Below are 26,781 nucleotides of genomic sequence, written 5' to 3'. Positions count from 1 at the left end.
TGAGCATGCTGGTTATTAGCTGGACTCATAAAGTCTCCAAAAACGCAAACTGTTGCTTACGATTCAAGTCAAAAAAGTTGCCTATCGGGGGCGTGTACTAAGGCACTAGATATATGAGCTCTTACATGATGGGAACAGTTGCTGGATTCGCAATATCCGAAAGCGGACTGGTGAGTGCAGCTGAACTATTTCGCCTCAAGAAGAAGTATACAAAGTCGGAAGCACCACATAAAGAAGACGAAGACAATCCTCCGCGTGCACATTAAGCCGTCCCGTAGGTCCTCGTATAACGTGGTAATTCCAACGTCTTCCTACCTATCTCATTTAAGAAGGGAGACATGTGTGCAATTGTGGGACATTAGGCTAAGATTATTACAAAAATAACCAGATATTTCCAATGAAAACATTATGCTGACTCATAGGAATGCTTGTGGTAGTTATGTGTGTTTGTTGGTATCTAAGGCAATATAAATTTTGGCTCGGAGCACCTCTTGGCTCTGATACAAGTGGGCCAATAACAAATGAGTAGACATAAAGAAGAATTGTCGATTACAAGATTCAATACACCAGACTAGACATGAACTATTCCAAACATTTAGGAACTAAAAATTTATGAAATTTGTTTATACCCCTTTATTTGTATATCTACCAATCACTTTGACATTTTACTTAAAAAAAAAAACGAAAGTATAAAGAAATAGCTATTTCTTCTATTACAAGGCAAAATATGAGACAATTAGAATATGGGTGGCGGCGGTGCAACATGGCAATATTACTATCAAAATTAAGTATTTCATTAATATATACGTATTATTACTAGTTATAAAAACAACCCTAGGTGTTAACGGTGTAAACGTACGTACCTACTCCCAGACGTGAACTTACCACTAGAATTCAGTAATGCTTAGTGCAAACCGTGCAATGTGCCTAATACAGATTTAATACTAATTGTCTCATTTTTTTTTTTAAATAACATGACGTCCCGTCCGACTATGAGAGTGAGGGACTAGAAACCTGTGTTTGCGAATATACTTGTGGACTATAATATCTCCCGTTGTTGGAAAATCTATCTGAGGATTCACGACCGTGACCAAAATTTGTCAGGCAAATTGTTTTTTGTTTTTAAATGACTGTTAAATGATGTTGAAAGTGTTAATAGAAGCAGACACACTTGACATTTTAAAAGTGCTATAAATGTTACTTTTTACTTAACTTACGGTTAGTATGTAAATTAAATTAAAACTTAGAAACCTAACCTTACCTTACCTTACCTACCTACTTACCTTCAGCCAACCTGGGCACTATGTTAGACCACACCACTCTTTCGATTGTGATTGGTCTTAGGCTTGGTGCCTCTATTATTCAGCCGCATCGATGCTACTGCGGTGACAGCGTTGACACCTACGGTCACGATAGACTCTCCTGTTCAAGAAGCGCTGGTCGCTTCTCTCGCCATAGCACCATCAACGACATCATCCGACGATCGCTTGACCGCTCACATACCAGCTGTATTAGAACCTATTAGTTTGCGCGGAGCGATGGCAAGATACCTGATGGTATGCCGCTCATTCCTTGGAGGCTGGCAAGGTCACTTGTTTGGGATGCAACTTGTGTCGATACCGCGGTGGGTGCGGCTGCCTTCAGCGTCGAGCAGGCCAAGAGGATAGCAGTTTCATTTCGGTGCCTTTTGGACTGTGGGGTCCGGGGGATCGAGTTTTAAAGAACTATCAAAAAGGGTTATCGAGTCTACCGGTGATCCTATAGCGGGCAGTTATGCGAGGCACAGTTGGCAATGCTGCCAGCATCGTAGGAACGAAACATCTGAGGTTGTTTCGAAGATGTTTTAGATTTTATTTTATTTACTATTTAGTTTAACTATGTAAATAGTTCATTTTAGGTTATATTTATAATAATATATATGCATATTAAATACGATATGATAAGAGTTAATAAAAACTAAAACACATCGTCTTCAGTTGGGAACACTAAGAAAGAATTTTGAATTTTGAACACCAAAGAAAAGGTGTTTGAATTTAGAAGAAATAAAACCTACATTGTGATGGTTTGCTTTTAAGCAAATTTTACAAGAATTTCAGAGGACGAAATTATAGTGGAAGCTTATTGAGAAATGTGGAATGTCAGACAAGGGTGAACCCGCCGGTCGGCACCTGACACTATTATAGCCCAAATTTAATGTCCCGAACCCTATTAAGCGCAAAGTACGGAAACTCGTTAGGTAAACTAAATTCACGATACGCAGTATCGAATTTATGACTTCATTACTAGTTGCTGATGATTTGTCCGTGTACTGTAACATATCACGGTAAGAGACGTTAAAAATACCGTTTAAAAAATCTATAAAAATTGGTAATCCTTACTATTATAAATTCGCATGTGGGTTGGTTTTATGTCATTCACGCTCTAACAAACCAACCAACCAATTTTTGGCAACGAGTTAGTTAAAAAGACGGAGAGTCTACTTTTATTCCAGGAAAACAAAGAGTTCCCACAGGATTTGTTAAAAACCGTAATAAACAAGGACCAAGACCAGCTAGTTTCTTAAAAAAAAAAAAATTTAGACTTTTTAAATGCCTCAAAGATGATTTAGTAATTTTTGATGCATTTCACGTGTAATTATATTGGTGTTATAAGAACAACGTAAATGGCCTGTATTCAGTTAGTAGTACGCTGTATTATGTGGCAGCTATAAATTACAGGTCTGGTGGGAGGGAAGCCACGTATAACGTGAGTACCAAGAGTTCAAGGCCAGAGTGAATAGGCTTTTTCTAGGCTAGCGAGCTCTAACCTAGACCTCATCATTGCTTTCTAAGGGGCATGATTGTCGTCAAGCGCTGGCCTATGGTTAATAAAAAAAAAGCTTAAGCCATGGTTAGTTACCTCTCTACTAACGAAGACGTGCCGCCAAGCAATTTAGCTTATATTATACCAAAGTCAAAGTCAAAAATATCTTTATTCAAGTAGGCCCATAGGTGGCACTTTTAATGCGTACATTTGAATTATACGGTAGTGAGATAATGGCGATAACCACATTCGTAAACTTAAAACTAAAGCTACGAGGGTTCCAAACGCGTCCTGGTCTAAGAAGAAGCCTACAACAAACTTAGCCGGGTGTTTTTTTTGTTATCACCATCTCACAATGTCATTTTAAATTATTAAAAGAGCAACCTGGTTAGAGCAATAATTTACACCCAAGCTTTTTTATCGATAACGTAGTCCTTTATACTATAAAAGGACTTTTCTATAAGCTTAAGCTTACTTAATACAAACTTTGAACTTTTTCAGAGACATCTCCAAGATGTCAATTACCTATACCGATTAGTCAGTATGGGTGTAATAAAACTACCTTACCCTAACAGCTGACCTGCTACAGTCTTAGACTGCATCATCACTTACCACAGGAGGTATTTAATAGCTAACTTGTGGCGAAAAAAAAAATACAGTTAAACATTTTCATGAAGTTTCTTAGAATAAAGACATGCAAAACAAAAGTAGCATGCATTAAACATGAGCTCGCACATCACGTACCTACATGTCAGTATAGACGTATAACGCTTGGCGACATTCATATTTTCATTTATATTTTGATACTCTTATTTAAGATGAAGACGTGAAAATATTTTAGCAGCCAGCCAAGTATGAATATCTTATTTTTCTGTTTTTGATTTGTTTAAGCAGGTCAAAGAACATTAAACAAACAAAACCATTATGTATATTCAGAATACAAAAATATTAATTGTGAATTACCTATTTCATTATTATTTTAAAACGACTTATAAAAAAGGAGATGTTTCTCAATTCTGTTGTATTTTATATTTTTTTATGTTTGTAGCTCAGAACTCTGTCATTTGAAACCGATTTGAACTTTTATTTCGTCAAGATCTGTTGAAATTGAGGGAACTGTTCAAATATTCTAGGGACACCTTTACATAATATATTATATGGATGTAGAAAATGTAGAAAATTACTGGTACTTTCCTTGCTACAATATAAAAAGGTATAGGAATTGTATGTGATCATAATCACTTTTTACTTGGCACCGACATAAAAATGTTGTAGAAAATATTTAATTCTTGCCTTTTAGTTGTAAACAAAGTCGTTTGTTTTTTGACAAAAATACTTAACCCTTCTTCTTTTAATAAAAGTATGTAAGACAGAAAACAGATGCGAGAGGTCTTTAGTCTGCGAATCTTCTGAACAATGTAAAAGAATAAAAACAGATCGGAATACGGAAATTGACGTTGTCCACCCCCTTGCCTCGGAGAGCACGCTTTACTGAGGGTAACGGTTATTATCACTAATATTTGTGATTATGACCACGTTCTTAGTCCCATTTATTTGCAAAATTCCGTGAGAACCGTTTATTTTCCTAGGATAAAAAGTAGCCTCTGTTTCGACTAACTCTATCCCAAAAAAATATTTATTAGTTTTATAGTTACCGCGTGAGGAAGGACAAACAAACTAATAAACAAACACACTTTGTGTGTATAATATTAATAAAGAAGAAAGGATATAATTTGCGATGATAAAATATAATAATCGTTATATGCCATCCACTCGCATTATAGCAGCTTTTCAGAGCTTAAATATTATTGAAATCATCTAAGATCTAAAACATGGAGAGGACAGTCCCAGTAGTATGTCTTAATAGGCTGAGGATGATGATCAATTACTTTACATACTATTTCCACATAACGTTACCAATATAAGAGAGATACCTTTTTTGTATGTGAACCGATATGTCAGTGTCCCTACTTACTCTAAGACATTGATGAATTGGACACTCAACTTTTATTTTGGTAATAGTTTTTTTCACGTCATCGCAGTCTTCTGTGATATTTTTCCCGTATACCTTATACATTTTTTAGTCTGTGTTTCACAAGAAGCTATGCCTAACCTGATATCAACTGGTGGTGTAAGGACATGAAAGATTTTTAATATTGATCGGGTCACTATAAGATGTTTTTGGTTAGCTAATTATCGTCAAGAAGGTCGCCGACACCACTAAAGAGAGACTGGTCCGAACAATAGTCTAATTCTGATATATAAACGGTTAAAGCGGATGTAAGGTAAAAAATAGATTTCTTTGAAATGTTAAATGTGTTATTGGAGAAGGATGCTACGTTTACCTTGGACCGCTAAGAGAACAAACCTACCGATCCTGGAGCAGCTACGTATCCACAGCACGCTTTGCATTCCACGCATATTGACGGCCGATTGGCGCAGTGGGCAGCGACCCTGCTTTCTGAGTCCAAGGCCGTGGGTTCGATTCCCACAACTGGAAAATGTTTGTGTGATGAACAGGATTGTTTTTCAGTGGGTGTTTATATGTATTTTATAAGTATTTATGTATATTATTCATTAAAAAAGTATTCATGAGTCATCTAAGTACCCATAACATAAGCTACGCTTACTTTGGGGCTAAATGGCGATGTGTGTATTTTCGTAGTATATGTATTTATTTATTTATTGTGTTACAAGAATGTTCTTAGTTACTTTGGCAACATTTCCCAACGCATGCCCTGTAACCTGGATAAGCTAAGATTGGTAGGTAAGGTGGAAAGTAAAAGACCACGTGGCCAATCACCTCGTCGTCGTTGTTATCAAGAAGGCCGACGATAGAACAGGATGAAAGTCTGTAATAAAGTCTGTAGTAAAGTCTACGAAGAAACTTGAATCCGGCTACGACCTTTAGTAATGAAGAAAACGACAAAGAAGAAGAACAAGATATTACGTACAGAAGTTAAGTAATGCCAAGTAGTTGGCATTGTTCTTTGACGTTACATTGATCTCATAATTTTTTTACGGTGGAAGAACTGAGTTGCGTGATTTGGTTATTGTAAAGATTTTTGTTTTTGATGGAGCCGGACCTTAAAATTGTGGAAAACAAAATTACCTATTTTTTACTTTTATATTCAACATGGTATTATATCATCCATTGTGTGAGCAGGCCTTTTAATAGTATCAGAGCTTTTTGTGTCTGTGATGATCAGGGGAAGTACCGCTGTGCTTATATTTGCCACCGAGCTTCTTTGCTGTCGTCTAAAGGGTGCGGTGGCTGGTGTGATTAAAGGCACGTGAGGCTTCAAACCTTCGCCGCCGCCGCACTTTGCAGGACCTTGTCCCTTTTATGCCCTGCAAAGTGTTGCTCTGTTTATAGGCGAAGGTTTCCCATTTAACATCAGATCGGAATATATTAATGCTGCTTGAAGCGGAAACAAACAGGACGGTAATAATTCCCCGGACGAGCTCTGACACAATTAGCTCTACCACTACTAAACATGGTATGATAATGTTCGTGTGGCTATACACATACTGACATATATATATAGAGTATGGCTACGATGTTGTAGGTACGTGTGTGCACGTGGCTTCTGCAATGAACAGTGCTTATATTAAACAATGTGTTGCTTATAACGGCGTTGAACATAAATTAGGGCAACTAAAATATCGAATGGAGTTCGCAGCGTGCGGGTTGGCACCGACGGTGGAAGCCACTCGTGCCAAATTGCGTCGTCCGCTTATCATTCGGATTACGTCTCGCAGCCACAATATAACACGTCATGGCTAGCCACCATTTTAAAATGTATGGCCGAGATTTCGACAAGTGATTGGCTGGACCTAGTTTTGGTATATTTCAGCCTAAATGGATTTCCCACATATTTAATTACTCGGGTGGGATCGTAAGATAAGTCGAGTGATGATAAGTTATGAAAAATCCATATAAGATTTTCTACAGTAAAAACGCCATTTTAAAATGTGTGGCTGAGATTTCGCCAAGTGATCAGCTAAACTCAATTTTGGTATATTTTAACCTCAATAGAGTCCAGACATATTTCGTACTCGTATCGGAAGATGAGTAGGTACTAACCTATCAGATTTTATTGTCGGCGGTAGGAATAATACATAAATTATATATCATTAGATGTATGCAATATTTTAGCGATTCTTTGTTAAAGTCATCATGCCTATTCTCCAGACATGTTCCCAGTTCACACTAAGTATTGCAAATTACCTTTTGTTCACATTCCGAGTATCCGCAGTCACATTAAAAAGGGGAGAATTTTGTTTCCCGGTCGCAATAGGGTCCAGCTGCAACCACAGTCCAAACTGTCTGTGCTTATTTAAGAACTTTGCGGTGTGACTAAACACAGGGAACTATTTTCGCTACTAGTTATTTAAATAAGTTTGTTGGCCGCGTATTAACATGAAAGGTACTAACATGTAACAATTATTAACAGATTTTTAGTTTTATAGAGCTATGATTATCATCATCATCATCACCATCATCACCCATAAAAGGCCCACTACAGGGCACGGGTCATGGGATTCCGCAAAGTAGGGCCTGCTTCTATCCAACATCAAAGCCGAAATCGGTCAGGGAAACTGGACCTACCTATATCAAAATGTGTAGTTCTCCTCCTCGATACGATATTTGATATTAATTATAAACGCCTAAATATGTAAAAAGATATGCCTTATACTAGTTGTACGATAAATTTAATTACACAAGGAACACTGCAGTTTAATTTTGCAGTGTACTCGTATGGCGGGACCGTGACAAGTGTATTAATTATTTGATAGAGTGTAGCAAATTATGAAGAGATTCTTGATAAAGGCTGAAAGATTGGGTGGCGCTTTTGTTTTTGAGCTTATACCTACTTAGATATAATATGCTGAATTGCATACTTAGTTAGGTAATGAACTCAGTTATCGATTATTTTTTGCTATTAGACATAAAATACTGCTTCACTCCTACATCGCCCTTGCAGGCCGCCGCTTTCAACAGCATTCTAAATGCTATTGCAGAGATGCCTGGCTGCGTAATAGTCAAATATTGGGTAGCGGCTACAGGGCTCCATTGGAAAAATAATATTATATAAAATAGAGACATTAAGATTTGTTAACAGCCCTAACAAGGAAAAAATTTTACTATATGTACACTCACTAGATCATAAATATAAATATTTATTCATTTATTAAATCAATGCTTTAAAAATGACACTAAGAGTCTATTTTTTTGACGATCTCCCTGGCGCAACGGTGGGCGCTGTGAATTTAAATTGGAGGTCCCGGGTTTGATTTCCGGCAGTGGCAATATTGGAATTTATAATTTCGGAATTTGCTCTGGTCAGGTCTGGTGGGTGTTTGGCCGTGGCTAGTTACCACCCTACTGCCAAAGACGAGCCGCTAAGCGATTTAGGGTTCCGGTGCGCTGTCGCGTAGAAACCGATTAGGGGTATGACCATAATCCCAAACAGGTAAGCCCGGTACCATCTTTGACATCATTGCATCATCACTTACCACCAGGTTAGATTGTAGTCAGGGGCTAACTTGTAATGGAATTGGATTTTTACTCAGTGGTATCAGATCATAATGGTATCAGATGCCACTATCATCTCATTCGATAGATGTCTACTGCTTAGCATAGTTATTTTACAGGCAGATCCACAGACTTCAGTTTCATGCCATTTTTGACAACCTGCAAGTGTTTCAGTCGTCGTCAAGTCGTAGTGTTTCTACCAGCGCAGCGTTTTCTACTGCGAGGTCGATAGTCCAACATCATTCAAATTACTGACAGGCCCTCGGCTTAATGAGCCTAGCCCATTGCCAACATAGAATAAAAAGAAGAAATACTTTTAAAATATTTTAAAATGAAAAAATATTTTTAAAATACACATACAAACATGCACACACACACATACAATACATATACAAATAAATAAATAAAAAAAAACCAAAAAATTAAGGCATACAAAAGCGGCCTTATTGCTACAACCATACTCTTACAGGCAGCCTCCTTTAGCGTCAAAACTCAAAGTCACCTTTCTTACTATAGCAACTGCACGTTTTTTTTAATAAATACGGTGGATATTTCCAAGCCAAGAAGCACGAAGGGATCCGATGGCTCGGAAAGCATTGGCCTGTTCACTCGATTTGCAGTGCAAATTGATTTTTATATCGACACCTACCCGTCTTCGTATTTCTAAGCATTTTGTTTGTCATCGCTGCGATGTGTTGATAAATTCTTTTTAAAGTTAATAGCACATTGCCGAAAGAAGCACTAGGGCTACCAAATCCACCTATTCTAAAACAGCCGCATATCTAGAGATGCATATACAATTAAAGCTGCGAGACACTTAAAAGGGGAAATAGGTATAACAAGAGCAGCAAAATCCAGCACAGAGACAAAAACCAAATGAACCAATACTGCTATAAGATCCGTTAAGGCATCTAGAGCCACAAAAAACACATGAGACGCCAAAAACTCAAGAACTGCGTAACTTGTCCCGGGGGACGTAACAACCATAAGAGCGGCAATATCTAAAAGTGGTTCAAGACAAACAAACACCACAAAAATCACAAACAACGCAAAAGCTTAAAGAGCTGAAAGAAATGCAAAAGATACATGAGACGCCAAAAACTCAAGAACTAACTGTGAGACATGTCCCGGGGAACGTAACAACCATAAGAGCGGCAATATCCAAAACTGATTTAACACAAACAAGCACCACAAAAATCACAAACACCGCAAATCTTCAAGAGCTGAAAGACACAAGAGACGTACATTTGTGGCTCAAATGTAAGAAAATACATAACAGCTACAATATCCTCGAGACCAACAAATGCCGCAAGAAAAGCACACATGATTTAAGACAGAAGACAGAGATATAAGAGCCAGAAAGAAGAACAGAAGCCCAAAGGGCCGCAGGAGATGAAAGACCAAGAGACTTTAAGTAAGTTTTTATTATAGTCATAATTGACGGACCCAGATAGTACGTGGAAAACCTAACATATTGCTGAGTCTAGTAAAAAATAAATAAATAAAAATTTGCAATAGGTAGGTCCAATACAGCCTCTGACAATGATATCCTTTTTTCTTTGATTTGCCTTAAGTAGTTTACTGTTATTAACGTCAATAATATTTTAAATACAGGATAGTGCGAATTTGGGCCTTCGTGACAGTCTGCGATCAACTTCAATCTCGTTAATTAGTAGGTATATTTATATATTCGGGATTAATTGCACATAATGGAGCGTAAATTTAAATGAGTAGGCTTTGAGTGTCATATATGTTAAACGTCAATTTCAATGCAACGGTGGACTGTTAAGTAGATAATATTATGACGTCAGACCATATTATTGATTTTGTGCATAAAGTAAAAAAAAGTACGATACTGATTGATGAAAAAAAAGTCAGTCGCGGGTAAAGGCACGCTCCACTAACTTTTCTAAATTAGGTATATGCGTTGTAAGCAATTAAAATATCACTTCTTCAACGGTGAAGGAAAACATCGTGACTAAACTTGCATGCCTTTTTGGATTCTCTCTGTCTGAAGATTTTGGATTAGATTTATTTTCCCTCGGCCGCAAACCCACAAGGAAATAAAACTTTGGCACCTCTCATCGTTAGTAGTAGGTAAGTCTATATAAATACTTACATAATGTTATACTCACTTTGACAAAGATATTCCGCTGGCTTTACAAATGGGTCCTTTTGACGGGTCGAGTCGCTGTCGAGCTTCCTGCGTCATAATCGCAGCTCCTTTGCGCTTTGTGCTAGTGCTGAGTTTTTTAATGTGTGGCTGTTTGTGCTAGTTGGGATCAATGTGCAAAAGGAAAGGCTGCTAGCAATATTGAGCTATCTACATAACAGCTCAATACGGTTTTGGCAGCTTTAATGTATCATGTTTTTTTTTTTATTCGATAGGAGCCGGTGTTACTTTTCATTATTCCATGATGTACAATGAATAATTTGCTTTGTCTATACTAAAATCATAAAGGGGAAAGTTTTGGTTTTTTTGGAAAGTACCGAATCGATTTTAATTATCCTTTCACCATTACAAAGCTACATAAAATATGTAGAAGAAATAATGGCTTATTCAAGTACAGTTATTATAAAATATCAGTCTGAGATAATGGTATTTGTAAACTAAGCCAAAAGATAACAGTTCGCGATTAGTTTTACCCCACGTGCGCTGTCTACTAACTAGCTAGACTATGCCTGATGTTCATTGTAATTTTCTACTGCATTTTTCGACCAAGTAATTAACAACAAGAAGAATTCTTGGTATTAGAAGAAGAATTGGTGATAACCTAGTGTTTAGGACTTCGGCTCAACTTTAGAGGGGTCGTGTTCAAACTCCAGCAAGCACCTCTAACTATTCTAACTTATGTAGGTTTTAAGCAATTAAAATATCACTTGCTTCAACGGCGTAGGAAAACATCAGGAGAAAACCTGCATCACTGAGAGTTCTCCATAACGTTCTGAAAGGGCTATGAAGTCTACTAAACTGGACTTGGTCAGCTTGATATACTATGCCCTCCTCATTCTGATAGGAGACCCTGTCCTGGGCCAGCAATGAGTTGATCATGATGATGGTCCTTCTCAGTCATCAGTGATCAGTGCAACATTACTTCTTCAAACTTGTTTTTTTTTTTTTGGTTTTGGCATATTTTTTAAGTTACCACATATTTTTTTGCATATTATGGCGCAGCGGAGAGCGCTATGAATTTAAGTAGGAGGTCCCGAGTTCGATTCCCGTCAGAGGCTTTGGCTAAGCGATTTAGTGTTCCGGTGCGATGTCGCGTGGAAACCCATTAAGAGTATGACTACCTTACTCTCTAACAGGTAAGCCCGCTGCCACCTTAGACTGCATCATCAGGTGAGATTACAGTCGAGGTATAACGTATACAAGGTATAACAAGTACGTTATTAATGATACCAACGCGGTGCAAATTTAGCCATTTTAAAATGGCGCCATACAGCAGCCATATTGATTTTTTCTCAATGTCACTGAAGTCTGAAGATGATATTCTCATTGATTTTAGCGATACCGCAAGCATCAAAATCTTTTCAAGCATTTAGAAGTTATGGTGGAACATATAAACTCCATACATACATACATGAACCTCGGACACATTGCTCCCCTTTTTTTGGGCAGTCGGACAAAAGAATCTTCTAAATTTTAAGCTTCTTCTTAGATAATTTGCGGAAAAAAAAATACTTAAAAAACAAATTGTATCACTTTCAACTCACTATCAATATAAACACGCTTCATGAGATGTTGAACATTATATGAATAAATAACTTCTTGTATTTTGATTTTAACTTACGTTTGTGCGGCGACTAAATCAAAAATATCTATTCAACGCCGATATCCCTAAACTCTATATGAGCATGACAAGGGGGATGGGCGCAGGGAAGAAAAATCAATGTCAATTGCACCCGTGAGCGTGACAATGGCTGATGATTTATCACGTGTTTCCGTGGGGCCCTTTACCATACGTCACGCTGTTGATGCCCGCGGGGTGGAATAATATGAAAACTTTATATGGGTGTTAGAAAGAATCATTACTTTGTTATGCTCTTTTTTTGTTCTCTTTCTTAATCAATAAGTTGCGTTTTAGTTATTTACGATTATGATTTTTGTATCAAGGAATAGGAATTCCGTCTCAAAAAATGTTTGAAGTTGTTAAATTTTAGTAAAACTACTTAAGGATGCTCATATATTTACGCTGAAATTTTTTTTTTTTTTTTTAATAAATATACTACAACAATAAACACATCGCCATCTAGCCCCAAAGTAAGCGTAGATTGTGTTATGGGTACTAAGATAGCTGATGAATATTTTTTTGAATATAATACACATAAATACTTATACAGATTAACACCCACCCACCCACACTGAAAAACATTAATATTCATCACACAAACATTTTTCCAGTTGTGGGAATCGAACCCACGGCCTTGGATGCAGAAAGCAGGATCTCTGCCCATTGCGACAACCGGCTGACCAAATTGGTACCAAAATTACCAAAAAAAAACAAAACTATGTATAAAAAGGTCAGGAAGTGTCAAAAGGTAGCTTATCTCTAAAGAGAAATCTGTAAGAAGAAGTAAATTCTTCTTTGATCCTAACCCAGGATTTTTTACCGAAAGGCGCGATATGATAAATAAAACAACTATTTAATTATTATAAAAATTGTGATATATTCTTTCTTAAACTATTAATATTTAACTGTACAAAATACACGACGTTTCTAATTTACATAATAATATATTTTATTTAACAAAATAAACGTAATAAAGGTATATATAATATATATAAAATATAACTTAATTACTCGATAGCGGGCGACGAGCGATCATTCGTCAATGCTTTTCTTAGTTTCACCGTGGCGAATTGTTGCGGCCTGGGTCAAAAGGAATGTTTCTAAAGATTTGGCAATTTGTAATTCAAAAATATATGAATCCAAGAATATAGGGCAACATTAATAATATTGAAAAAAAACTTTGTAGTAAGTAAAATATTTATTTTAACCAGCTTTCTCTGCCATCAATAACCAAAAGGTTTAATTTCTTTAGGATACAACCTGATTTTAAAACCTATTCGAAATTATTTTTTCATTAAAAAACAGATGATGTTTAAAATATATCGATAAAAATACTAGCGTTCTCTGATCTAGCTTTAAAATTACATAACAACAACATTTACAAAAAAATTAAAATAATGTTATACCTTATTTTTTACTGTGAGTTGAATTTAAAGTACACTCTAAAATGAAATGTAAATACAGTGCGAAATAATAAAAGTGCATGTTATAAGATAAATCCTACATTAAGAAAGTAAACAAGTACTTAAAAAAATAATGGTATTGTTACACATTCCTAACTAGAACCACTAGAATAGAAAATCTTATACTTTAAATCAAACCTGAATCTACTTGTACATGGCAGTTTCCCGACCCCACAAATCGTACCAAGGCCCAAATGTGTGACCTTCTTCGGGTAGTTCAGTTCCATCTACATTCCTTTTCAATAATTTTGTACGAGGCAATAGCTGTGGTCTTTGTTGTTTTAATGCTTCATTGAATTTCTGATCATCAGATTCACTGTAAGGCGCTTCGTTTCGCTGGTCCATAAAACGCCTTGCCTCTAGTCGAGCTTCTTCTTGTTTAATCTTTGATTTCTCTGCTTTCTTAGAATCTGTTTCATAATCATATCGTGATGAGCGCCTCTCTTGATCACTAAAGTACGATATGTTTGACTCGTAGTACCTTTCTTCTCGTCTGCCACTATGCGGTAGGGTGCTATCATCATAACTCCGGTTAATCTTATTTCTTGATTTGTTTTCACGGTTCTTGGTATCTGTGAAATCTTTTCTGCTATGTCGTCTATCCAACGAATAATCTATTCTTGGTTCATTTGATTCGTAAGATCGTTTCTCTTTTTTTTGATTTCTCAGTTCAGCTTGTGGATATTCTTTACTATTTCCATTTTCGAAATTATGTTTTCGTAGTTTTTCTTCACTTTGCCTTTTCTTGTATTTTAAAGTACCCTCATCGTTTTCATTGTATGCATCCTCATTCCTTATATCGTTATTGTTTCGCTCAATGGGAATACCATATCTATCAGTTGGCTGGTCACCGTCTTGATATTTAAGTGTTTCAGAAGATGCGGAAAAGGCTTTTATTTCTTTTGATGTATCCTTAAAAGTTTTAAATTCCATAACTTTAGGTGGGGATCGTTCATGTGAAGATTTTTTTAACTTTTCTGTTGACATAGTTGCTCTTACGTGCGGTTTTATGGGTGTCACTTCAATTTCTTCAAATTCAGGCATATATGCATTTTCTTTATTGTTTTTCACTTCGTTATCTATATGTTGTGCTTGGCGACGTCGATCAAGCTCTTGTTGATTTTTTGGAGTCATATGGTCATCGACAATAATACAATCATAAGGATCTGTACTGGAAGCTACAGAATTGTTATCAGAATTACTTTCGTTATCATATCGTTGCAAGATTTCTCGTCGCTTTACAGTTTTCATCACAAATCCATCACCATTTTCATCATTGTAGAAACTGTTTTCAAAGTTTGTTTTAATAGTACTGCTGTTAGTTAAGTCAGAATGTCGAGATTCATTACGTGGTATAAATTCATCCTGCTTTTCTTCTGCAATAGATTTCTCAGAAAAGCTTTTTTTATTTATCATTTGATTATGATGGTAATTCATTTGCCCTTTCTTCTCCTTTTCAGCCCGTTCTTCATGCTGAATAGAGCCTAAACTTCTAGCCTGTCGCATTCCGTTATTAACTTTAATGTCTTTTCTATCTATTGTTTCTTGTGGTCGCACCGGGACGTTTTCTGCTGTCGGGGATTTATCCTGTCCGTTTTGCTTTTTTGACTCTGGTACATCTGGAGCTGGTCGTAATTCTTTCTTCAATTTCACAAATAATTTTTTCTTATATTCTGGTACAGTATCCACAATGTCCCTATGTTGCCAAAGAGACATACCTTCCATAATTTCTTCGGATGTTGTACGGCCAAACTTCCAAAATGATTTGGTTCTTTTTATTTTTTGAGAATCTTTATCCATATCTAACATATTGCGCAGAAGCAATTGTTGATCATCTGTCAGGTATCCATTATTTGTGTTATTTGGCCTTGGACCACGTTTCAAGCTTTGTGTTTTTAACAGATAGGCTTTGCGTTCCAAGTTTTGTTGAGCAGATTTACTATAAAAATAATTAGCAAATTAAAATAAAATGAAAACTAGCTCTACTACTACAAGAAAAAGCAACAAATAAAAAGCAAGCACATCAAGAAAATTCTAAACTTAAGTTCTAATGTACCTGATTGGGACACGGAGTCGTTGTGCCTCTTCATCACTATAGTCGATATCAGGTTGTGGAGGAGGTTCGTTCGAAAATCCTGAGTCATTTGAACTGTGTAACGAGACGTTGCCTACAGCACCCACGGCTGAGACCACTGTCTTTGCAGGACCTGTTTTTTGAGCGACCTAAAATTTAAAAGATATTTAGTTAAGAAACTAATATAAAATCAAAATATTAAGTCAAACTATTCATTGATAATCTTACCTGTGATCTCATAGGCAGAGTTTGAGGACCAAAAGTTCTAGTTTCTATGACAGCATGTGTAGTAAAACTGGCAGCTGATGTAGAATTCTTGATAGCGCCTGAAGCTGCAGCGATTGGCGTAGGATGGAAGTTAGCGCTCGCTGAAGTGCTCAGAGCACTTGGAGACGGTGCTGGCAAAGTTGGAGGTAACCCAGGTGAACTGTTTGCAAGACGACCCTGGAACAAAAAATATTGCAATAGGTTCAAGAGTTACTATAAATAAAATAATATAATAGATTTCTTTAGATTACATACAAAATCCTAATTTATAAAATTCCATTTTTATATTCAATTTTGATATGAATAGATATTTGATCAATAAAAAGTTAATTAGTTTTTTTTTCGTGTACTTGTACCTTGGCCATGTGATGAGCTGTAACAGTGTCCCCAAACATGCGTGCAGGTGGGTGGGAATGTGCAGCTGATGACGATACTTGTGTGTGGGCCATTGGTGCTGGTGGTGGTGTCTCGCTTGGAGTTTGCGCGATACTCCAACGAGCTGGTGAGTTTCCACTGTAAATCACCACATAATAAATATATATAATCATTCCAACTTTGACGTTATGATCATCATCATTATCAACGCATTACGCTTCTCTGAGAATTGTATAGCCTATAGTCTACTACGCTGGCCAAGTGCGGAATGGTAGATTTCACGTGAACTTGAGAACATTATGGGGAATTTTCAGGTATGCAGGTTTCCTCACGATGTTTTAGTTCATTGTTAAAGCATGTGATATCGAACTGCTTAAATTATAAGTATCCTAAATCAATCCAACTTCTACTAGTGCATGTTAAAATTAAATTAAGTGAATATGAACATAGAATTATAAATTATAGGGTCAGATTAGATAAGGATCTGAAATCACTGATTCGTTTCAAAGGATCTGAGTTCAAATAAAGGCGTAGGTTAGCATTACATTGTATTTTAGCCAAACATTATGGGCATAAGCTGAGATACGACACTAGTGATATTTGTTAAAATGTATGTATGAAAAGTTAAATGTGCATTTCAAATATTTGACAGTGATGTTTTCATAAGATGTTTTAATGTACTAAATGCGCCTCGTGGTGAATAAGTCTGTACACGTAACATTTCTTATTGCAGTTACGTGAAAAGACTTCTTCATCGCGGGTAACACAGTGGGGCGCACTCGCACAGTACAAATCTAATTTCTAGGAAGTTTGTTAAGGCAAGCAATAGCTATAGTTATAGCTCATCAACGTGAAATTAAGCTGATCACTAATCGCAGGGTAACCTTGGATTTCTCCGGGGTCGAGAATGAAATCTGTCACGATTTTGAGTTTCAGTCGAATCCGTGCGGTAGTGTTAGCGTAAAAAAAATAATAAATTCCAATAAATATATATACTCCTCTACTCGTTAATCAATTGCGCGAGGGAGGTCGTCAAATCAAAAATGTATGTTTGTTAAATTTCTTAAGCCCAGAATAGTTCTAAACTAACTTGATAATATTTTGATTTATAGTGTTTTACCAAAGGAAAAGGAAACGAAGCACATTGACTCATTTCTAAATGTTTATAAAGAAATCACAAATATTCACGTCTATAATATAAGTGGTATTAAGTTGAGTTTGCTGTGCTGTTACGGTAGATCAGAATACAGTTGTCACCACCTTTCTGCGGGTTTTCTATCGACTTACTTCAATGTTGTGTATACTTGTAAGTATACCTGAAAGTGATAACTGTACTCGGACTATAAACTATAAAATTATAAATGATAATACAGTGAATGGTTGGTATATCTAATGAAATAAATAAATAAATATAATGCATCATTGTACGTACCCTGTATCCTCAGTAATAATTTGTTCAGTGTAAGCCAATGGGAACCATCCAGCGCTGTGTGTCCGCAAGTTCTCTCCATACTGCCAGCCTTTCGTTCTATCACCCAATAGGGCGAGTATGTCGCCTTGTTGGAAACTGAGTTGGTTGTCGCCGGCCGCTGCATACGCATACAATGCACGGGCCAATGGTGGATCACGCGATGTAGATGTTGGTGGAGCGATTGATGAAGGTCGAGTCTTTGTACGCATATCTGTATCTGAAATTAAACACCTCCTTAATGTGTTTTCCAGTGCATCTAATGCTCTTCAATAGGCATGGTGACACATTTTGAAAACCTGCCGTATGATGTTTGGAAATATCTAATATATCCACGCAGGTATGAACTTGTCAGTTAACGAAAAAAATAATCAACGGTAAACGCTGTTTTATTAATTGAAAAACTTACACAAATGGTTCAAGTTGTAATTTCCATTAACAATTAACGATTATGAAGAAAAATAACTACCTAAAATGGACTGAGTACATATAAAATATTACGTAAGAATATGAAAAGTGAAATTAAAAATAAGTCTGATGAATAAAATTACGCTTAAATATTTGGAAGATTTTGATTATATTATAGTTGGTACCACTTTAAATAATTCCAAATGCCTGCTCATTGGAACAGGTATTTAAAAATCTCTTTTACGGTCAGGGTCATTTGCTTTTGGACTAAGCTCATTTCGAAATTCAATGCGCGAATACTCTGAATGGATTTAAAGTCGACGTATAAAATCATTACCTTGCACTATGCAGTCATTAGTAGCAACATTAATCTATATTTATGTACATGTGATATGTATAAATGTGCATCATATTTACTTTGCAGATTGAAATGTATATTATTATGATGTGCGTATTGATTTAGGTAATTTCGATATTAAGATCGATATGTTTACACAACCCCCCTAATAGTAGTATAAGCATAAACAGTTTTAGAGCTTTTTGTGACAGAGCTCAGTCGGGGAAGTACCACCGCCATGTTTTTTTTTCCACCAAGCAGTATTGCTGTTTGCAGTTTGAAGGTCACGGTTGCTGATGTTATTACAGGCATATAAGGCATAAAATCTAGGTCTCCCGGGTTGCCCTCTGTAGGACGTGTTCCTTGCATGCCATGCAAAGTGTTGTTCTGTTTATGTTGCTCCATTTACAATCAGAGCCGTTAATTATTGCTTCAACAATGTCCTTCTTTTCGACATGTTTCAAACCTTAAGATTGTCTAGAAGTGATCGCTCTTTAGCTTGAAGATCACTCTTTCTACCTTCATCTGCTTTTTTAACCTGTTCTCTTACAAACTGTGCTGTGTGATATAGTGTTCCCATACTTTATGGTTGTGATGTGATAGGAAAAGTTTTAAAAGATTTACCTTGTTCTGCACTATGGAGACTAGCTTGTAAATTCAGGTCTGATTTGGCTCTAGACAAACCATGTGTTGGTGATCCGAGGTCTGCAATAGACCTGACATCAAGGCAGGAGGCGTCGACTGATCTTGTTTTACGCAACGCCGATCCAACTGAAGCACGATCATCGTCATCACCATTGCGAGGACTGGCATATACGTCCTCATCGGCCCAGAATGATACTTGCTGTAAACAGTGATCCGTTTTTATGAAGTATACCCAAACTGAAGTAAAGATTCTCTGAGCTAGGGACATAGCGTACAAAAATGTAAATGATTAATTATTAACCCTTTACCCATTTGCACGGCTAAAATAGACAGAAGACAAAAATTATATCCCCCCATTATATCCCCCAATTGTATCTCCTGACAAAGGATAAAATTGACGTGTCCACCTGTCAAAGCATGTCAATAGGGATGGAAGAAGTTTACCCCGTTTTATTATTACACATATGCTATTTGTATGTTATTTCCTACTGTGGTAGACGATTTCATTTTTCTTCGGTGATAAAAATGTCTCCTGCCCAAGTTAGCCGTGCTGATATACAATATAAATTGGAATTGGAAAAGAACAGAAGTTAAAATCGCAAAACCGAAGATGCTGACAGAGGTTTGAGTATTAGGGACACATTCTATTAGTTAAACGGCGAATCAAACCATCAGGTAATGCATTTTATCAAAAAGAAATATATGTCAATACAACTACAAAGTTGATGTCAATATAAATTGTAGTTTATATTTTATTTAAATAATGAATAATGTTGTCTTACCCTCATTCTACTGACAAACATGGCCTCAACATTGGACGGCAAGAACTCCCGGGTCCTTGATACTTCGAGCCATTCTTCCAAACCGACATTGTATGCCGATGCACCAGCTGAATGATACGCTAGCCAGTGTTTCGCTAGGGAACACTGGCGTTCCAGTACAAACCCGTATCGCCTTCGCTCTTGTGTCATTGCCTGTTGATCACATATTTTTTTAGATATTTGAAGTAAACTTATATACAAACGAGAATTTTTTGAAGACCGTTGTTTTGGGAGCCGTCGTCTAAGAAACAGTTTCTAGGTTCAGGATAGTCTAGGTTCAAGCCACATTTACTCTGATATTATACAGTAATTTCGACATAATGCAAATTTTATGAAAAGGGTTATTTTAATGTGACTTTTTATTAGGAAATTTTAACTTCAAATTCAGTAGGAAAAAATTACGGCCAGCGGGATCAGCATTAAAGAATTCATTATGCTGGGCACGCGCTCCTATGAAAAGGCTGTAATGGTTAATGAAATAGTTATTAAGCAATAAACTTACATTCTTCAAGCTTTGCTCGCAGAAAGCGTCCAATTTAGTTTTCTCCTCTTCCAATATCTGCATGCTCTGTAATATAAATTAATGGAATCTTATATTATCTTTGTCATTTAATCTCGTTCTTTAGGCACTTTATTCATAAGAGCCATGTTGATTACCTATTAAGTTTAGTGATAATTAGTTTAGTAGTGACATAATTTTTTGTAGCTATATTTATTTACGCATAACTTTCTACCTTACATGTGAATTCTGCGTTCATTCCTTGATAACAACGTAAGTGTTTTTACAAAATGATTTTTTTTAATATTTTAAGTTTGGAGTACCTTTATTAACAGACTAAAAAGTTCGGCGGAAGTTCGGCGGTGGTTCTCTATTCAGTGTGTTTTTTGTATTTCGTTTTCCCGAAAAGCCGTGACGATGTTGTTGCGAAGCACTCCAAGAGTTAACTTGAACGTCAAGTTACGGGCTCTATTATTATCTGTTGGGAGTCTGGAGTGGTATTATCAAAACAAACCTCCGAAATCTTGTGGAATATTAATTATAAACTTCTCTCTTGTAATTAATTGTTGTTTTGTAATTTATTCTATTTATTACGTAAACATTGCTAAATATATAATATTGTCTGTATAACTTTGCACCGATAAATCGTAGTCCACCAATCCGCACTGGGCCAGCGTGGTGGACTACGGTCTTAACCCCTTCCCAACTCTGCCCTGTAGTTTTATCAATATCATCATCTCAACCTCAACAAGACTGCTAACTGTCTCTTTGCCTTACAAAATGAAAAAGTCGCCCTATCCGCTGCTGTCCTTACATTTCCATATCCTACAGTCTTGTGCCGTTTACGAGACCCTAGTAGACCGTAGTAGTATTGGTGTACCATGGTTAAGCATTACGGCTTCTGTACTGTCAATGAGCTTGATGTTATAAGTTAGAACCTAAAAAAATCAGTGAATATCTTCTTACCTGTACCTTTATTACCGTACTTTTATCAATTAAGAAGCTAAATATAATATAACGAACGACTGATTATTGCCCGCGGTATTTTACTGTACAAACGATGAAACTTGTTAAGATAAACTTAAAAACCGTTATGGTTTTTAAGTTTATCTTCTAGGTTATTAACTTCTATCTTGTAGGTTATTAACTCGTCCTAAAATGTATACAATCTTTTCGTTAAAAATAGAAAAATAAAATAAATAAATACAAACACATTAAAAATATATCTTCTTATTTTAATTAGAAAATAAATTTCGCTTCATATGTTAATACGCCCAACATACGAGTATCAATGTTTAAGAATTAAATTATTATGCAATCTTACAAAATTTTTAGGTACTATATACTAGTGACAAGTATCTTATCGATTTACGTGATGGCGATATAAAGTTGTTCTTATTTTTGTTTCTTGCTTCAAATCGTGGTTTTGTGGTCAAGACATTAGAAGACCAATTTAAGAAGCAAAACCTTAAACTTAACAAAAATATGATTCAAATCTTTAAAACCCTTTCCGAGATACACGAAATATGCTTACATTTCTACGAGAATTGCTTCTTTATTAAAGTGAGATAATTTCCTGAGATTTGTGTGTACAGACCTACAAATAACTTCTGCCGCTTTATATACGGTTGTAAATGAATATTACCTTCATCTCTTTATCCATGGCTGAACCGACTTTTGTGACATTGGTCTTCTTTTTTCTTTGCTTCTTGATGGTAGCTGCGGCCTTGCTGTAGCTTTCAGAACGCAGTTTATGTTGTTGCAAAAACCTTTTTTGTTCAGACTGAAATAAACATGTTTGATAAGAATACAATTATTCAATTGAATTTTAAATAAGAAGAAAGTTGTTTGTACCCTACTGGACCCTATGTTAGGTATAATAATAATAATATTAATAATCATTTATTTTTCTAAAAAACAATGTATACTGTATATTTTAAGTAAAAAAGTTAAATTACGATACTTTAGGTACACGTTGTGATTGTTTTTGATGGACTGTAGCTGATGACCCCCTCAAGGTTGCAACAGGGACACCTGCGCGTTCCTGAGCGAAACAGAGTGGAAAGGAAGATGAGGATAGGACCTGGACTTGGGGTAACTTATGAACCGGTTGGGTTTATTAGAAAAGTATTAAGTCTGTGACCGTATCTTGACAACGTGGTATGAAACGCAGCATGTTAGGCTTTACTAGAAAGGATAGGAGGAGGTGCAAAGACTTAAGAGAAATCACTAAGCTTGAAGATGCTGTCACATGGACAGGGCATATGCTTCGCGAGAAACGCGAGAAATGGACCAAAGCTTTCACTGAATGGGAAGTTAGGGATGGCTCAAAAAGAAAAAAGTGTAGACAAAGGAAGCGGTGGGTTGATGACATCAAGCAGACGGCAGGCATACTATGGTCAAGGAAAGCCCGGAACCGGCACACATGGAAACACCTGGAGGAGGCCTATGCGTCAGGAGACGCGCTGATTACTATTAACTAAAGTGCGAGATATTAGTGTTAATAATTTAAATTTACATAATGTACATACTGTATATCAGCAATAAAGGCTTTATTTATTTAAGTCAGTGACCGTGCATAAGACCCACGTCCGGATCAAATCAGAAAACCCTGAGTAAAGATTGTATGTGCTACTTGGCATGTATTATCAGTCGTTGCTGTCTAGACACGTAAAGTACCGACTACGGAGCTTCCTCAGGAGATTTTGTCCTTCATAACCCACATTGGCTTAGTTTGTTTTGGTAAATTGTTCTTATTCTATAATTTCTGATATAGGCAGAGCCTATCAAAAATAATACGAACGACATCAGATCAATACCCTTGGTTTATTTAATAATTTAAAGTGCTTTTTGACTACGCTGTAAGTTTAACTATATACTCGTTTATACTGCATAATCGCCCAACGCTTGTTTGAGCTTTGCCCTTACTATATTTTTAATTCTGATATACATAATAGCTCGTTAATTCGTATCTGCAACGTGTAACGCGAATTTAAATCATAATATTTGCGTTCTATTAACTTAATTATAAATGTCAATCATAACTTTAAACGCGCAACAATAGAGATAAATTATTACAGTCAACAAAACAACAATTGCTTGAGAACGTGACTACAATTTAAATATTTTATCTTAATCTATTATTATCAGTTCGACCTTATATATTAAATTTAAATGATTGTCTTATATATTATTCATTGAAAGGCGAAAATGTATTATTTAGATAACGCAATACTCAGCACAGGCTTTTCAGTATAAGTAAATTACAGTAAATGAGCCCTTATACATTAGGAGGGAAATAAAGTATCAAAGTATAGTCCGAATATTTTTTAACGATTTGAAGTTTGCAGATATATTTACTTAACCGGTAAGAAATCCCTGTAAGACCAAGACGAACACATTGTGTTTGTTATAAAAACCATAAATCAATACTAATTTTATTAATGCGAACGTTTGGATGGATTGTTGTTTGCTACTCAATAACTCCAGAACGGCTGAACGGATTTGAAATGAAAATGAAATTTAGCACAGAGATAAACTGTCTGCAATAAGTAGCATATATGCTGCTTTGCATCCCGAAATAATAAACGGTCTCCGATAGATATGCTCGGCATGCTTTTTTGTATAGTCAGAGGTCAGATATAATAACATAGGTATACACATCAACATTTCCAGGCGAACGAAGTCGCAGGCAACAACTAATAAGCTAATAAAAACATATACCAACCTGTACAACTTTCGTATCTTTCTCAAGATTGGTCTCTAGGGGGACGAGTAAATCCACGTAGAACGCCTTCAGCTATAACAGACAAACATCTTTTGTATTATTACTTCTCAAGTAACAATTGAAGGAAAAACTTTTTATAGCAGGTGCTTTATCGTCCAAATAAGGATATACTCTTTATTAGGTCTCCATGTCAGCCCTTTAATAAAAACAAAAGCGTAAAGATTAAATCTTTGCCCCGCTTTTTTCCTACTTTCATTAGATTGCTCAATCTTATTAAATATAAATATAATAATACTTTATGTAGTAATAATATACTCTATATATTATTTCTCAAAAAAATTGCTTATGAGGGGGTATTAAATATGTCCCTTGTGTATTAAAATTACATAGCCGAAAAAGTTTTTGGTGATCCGTGCGAATACTTCTATTATATAAATGATAGAATGTTAATCTTTTATTTATTGTTATTCATTTTTAATCATTTTCGTTGGATAAAATATAAATATATGATATTTAATGTCATCTTTCGTTCATTAGTGTTATAGGTATCCAAAAAAATATTTAGTTCCATCTAGTTAGTGTAAGTGGCCCTGCCGTACTAACAAGATGTAAAAATAAATAAACCGAAGTATAACATAACTTACGATGTTCATCTGTTGATCTTGAATTTCCCGATACACCTCCACAACCTTCATAAGAGCAGTACCTGGAAGCGAAGTAAGGTTATATATATCTATCTAAAATTATACCTTTAGGTCACGCAATTTTATTGTTGTAGAAGTAAAATTTTTTGCGTCAAAAGTATAATCAGCTGGTTTGGAACAATTTATTTCATATTTTTGTAGGTATCTATGTTGAAACCATAAACTATTTTAGTTTATTAATTTAATGTTTTAACGAAGCGGTGATAGCCCAGTGGGGGACTTCGACTTCACTTTCGAAAGGCCGAGTTCTAATCCCAGCACGCACCTCTAACTTTGTAGTTTAAAGTTATGTGCGTTTTAGGCAATTCAAATATCATTTGCTTCAACGGTGAAGGAAAATATCGTGAGGTAACCTGCATGCCTGAGAGTTCTCCATAATGTTCTCGAAGGTGTTTGGAGTCCACCAATCCGCACTGGGCGACTGTAGCGGTGAAAAACGGCCTAAACCCTTCTCATTATGGGAGGGGGCCCGTACCCCCTAGTGGGCCAGTTATGGGATGATATGATGAATATAATGTTTTAGGAAACTTAAGGGACAAAGGAACTTATATCAAAGTGGAAATAAACTTCCTGTATTCAAATAGAGTTCTTTATTCAATAGGTGCTTATATTAGGCCTACTTGAAATAAATGAATTTTGAATTTTGAATTTTGAAATATATTGATTTTGATGTTTGCAACTACAATCGATAACTGTAAACTGAAGGTTATAAAAAACCGTGCGGTAAGTAGAAACCCACAACAAACTTAGTTATCACCATATCAGTTTCTCGTAAACGTAATCTACTAAACTATAACAGTATGTATCTACTAACTTATTAAAATTAGATAATCGCCTATGTAAGGTACTTCTGAGTTAAACCGAAAAAAACTGTCCTCATGGTAAAAGGATGATTTAAAGTTTTAGTTTATCACACACAAATACATAAACAAAAAAAATATTCCTTTTTACAATATTATAGACTATAGTATAAGCATAAATCAATGAAAATGTGTAAACTATATGAAAACACAAATGTGTAATCTATATGTTAACAAAACTAACTATAAAACCATTGTATTTACGAAACCTGATCCACTACATCCGTTTTGTCACAAACATACGAAGGAAACTTCTCGTAGTACGACATGAAAACTAATTAACTAAGTCATTCAAACAGATGTCTAAATAACTTGGTATTTATATTACTCAATCTTGTACTCAAGACAGATCGGGCCGCTTACAAATTAAGCACATAACCAAAGAGTTGTATGTGATTAAAACTAACAGTGATTAGGGTCGTACATTAGAAACTTTGTCTCAATAAATAGATTTTAATTTAAAATAGAAGTAAGGATCATTCATAAATTGTAAGATTATATCACACAGATAGTCATATGCAAAAGAATAAGTGGATTTTTGTAACAATGTTTGTGACGTTTTTACGTACGTCTATTCGGTCGCGTGAAAGTAATTATGATTTGTATGGAATCGAAGGAGCGCCATCTAGCGCCGTAGTCATCAAACATGTTATTGAAGCCAGGCCTATTTCGTGAAAAAGTTTGTGTTGAGAACCTGAAGACGAAGAGCACCGTCTTTTCTTTTATTTTAAGTTAACGCGTATAATTACATCAGGAATATCACCTCAAAGTAAGTAAAAATAATGATTCGCATTCGGATTCAAATTAGAAAATTCGTGCAGTGTTTCACGGTCGTGTTTTTTTTTTATTTTATTACGTAGGTAGGTAATTATTTAGCTTTAGTCGAAATTATAAGTAATAAATAAGTGATGATATAGCCTAAGTTGCAGTAGATGATGATGATGATGAATCATACATATAAAAAGGTGGTGGGGAAAACGGAAACTGGAATGACATTC

General features: G+C 35.8%; 1 protein-coding gene across 6 annotated transcripts in view; it reads right to left on the bottom strand.

The window, feature by feature from the left end:
* Positions 1-13,026: 13,026 nt before the first annotated feature.
* LOC120629175 (brain-specific angiogenesis inhibitor 1-associated protein 2) overlaps positions 13,027-26,781 on the bottom strand; it is a 311,572-nt gene continuing 297,817 nt past the window's right edge. For 3 of the 6 annotated variants that reach the window (XM_039898004.1, XM_039898005.1, XM_039898006.1), the window contains 12 exons: positions 24,864-24,925; positions 24,220-24,291; positions 22,138-22,275; positions 20,496-20,561; positions 19,955-20,146; positions 19,152-19,371; positions 17,747-18,002; positions 17,199-17,228; positions 16,296-16,452; positions 15,901-16,116; positions 15,655-15,821; positions 13,122-15,537 (listed from right to left, as the gene is read on the bottom strand). In XM_039898004.1, coding sequence (XP_039753938.1) covers positions 13,743-15,537; positions 15,655-15,821; positions 15,901-16,116; positions 16,296-16,452; positions 17,199-17,228; positions 17,747-18,002; positions 19,152-19,371; positions 19,955-20,146; positions 20,496-20,561; positions 22,138-22,275; positions 24,220-24,291; positions 24,864-24,925 — 3,371 coding nt within the window. In that variant the 3' untranslated portion in view covers positions 13,122-13,742. Of the gene's footprint in view, positions 15,538-15,654; positions 15,822-15,900; positions 16,117-16,295; positions 16,453-17,198; positions 17,229-17,746; positions 18,003-19,151; positions 19,372-19,954; positions 20,147-20,495; positions 20,562-22,137; positions 22,276-24,219; positions 24,292-24,863; positions 24,926-26,781 lie in introns of all 6 variants that reach the window. The other 3 variants (XM_039898010.1, XM_039898008.1, XM_039898007.1) reach the window with 3 other exon arrangements.

The sequence above is a fragment of the Pararge aegeria genome, chromosome 14 (assembly GCF_905163445.1).
Source record: "Pararge aegeria chromosome 14, ilParAegt1.1, whole genome shotgun sequence".
NCBI lineage: Eukaryota > Metazoa > Arthropoda > Insecta > Lepidoptera > Nymphalidae > Pararge > Pararge aegeria.
The sequence above is the reverse complement of the archived record's forward strand: the minus strand, read 5'-3'. Positions and strand labels throughout refer to the sequence as shown.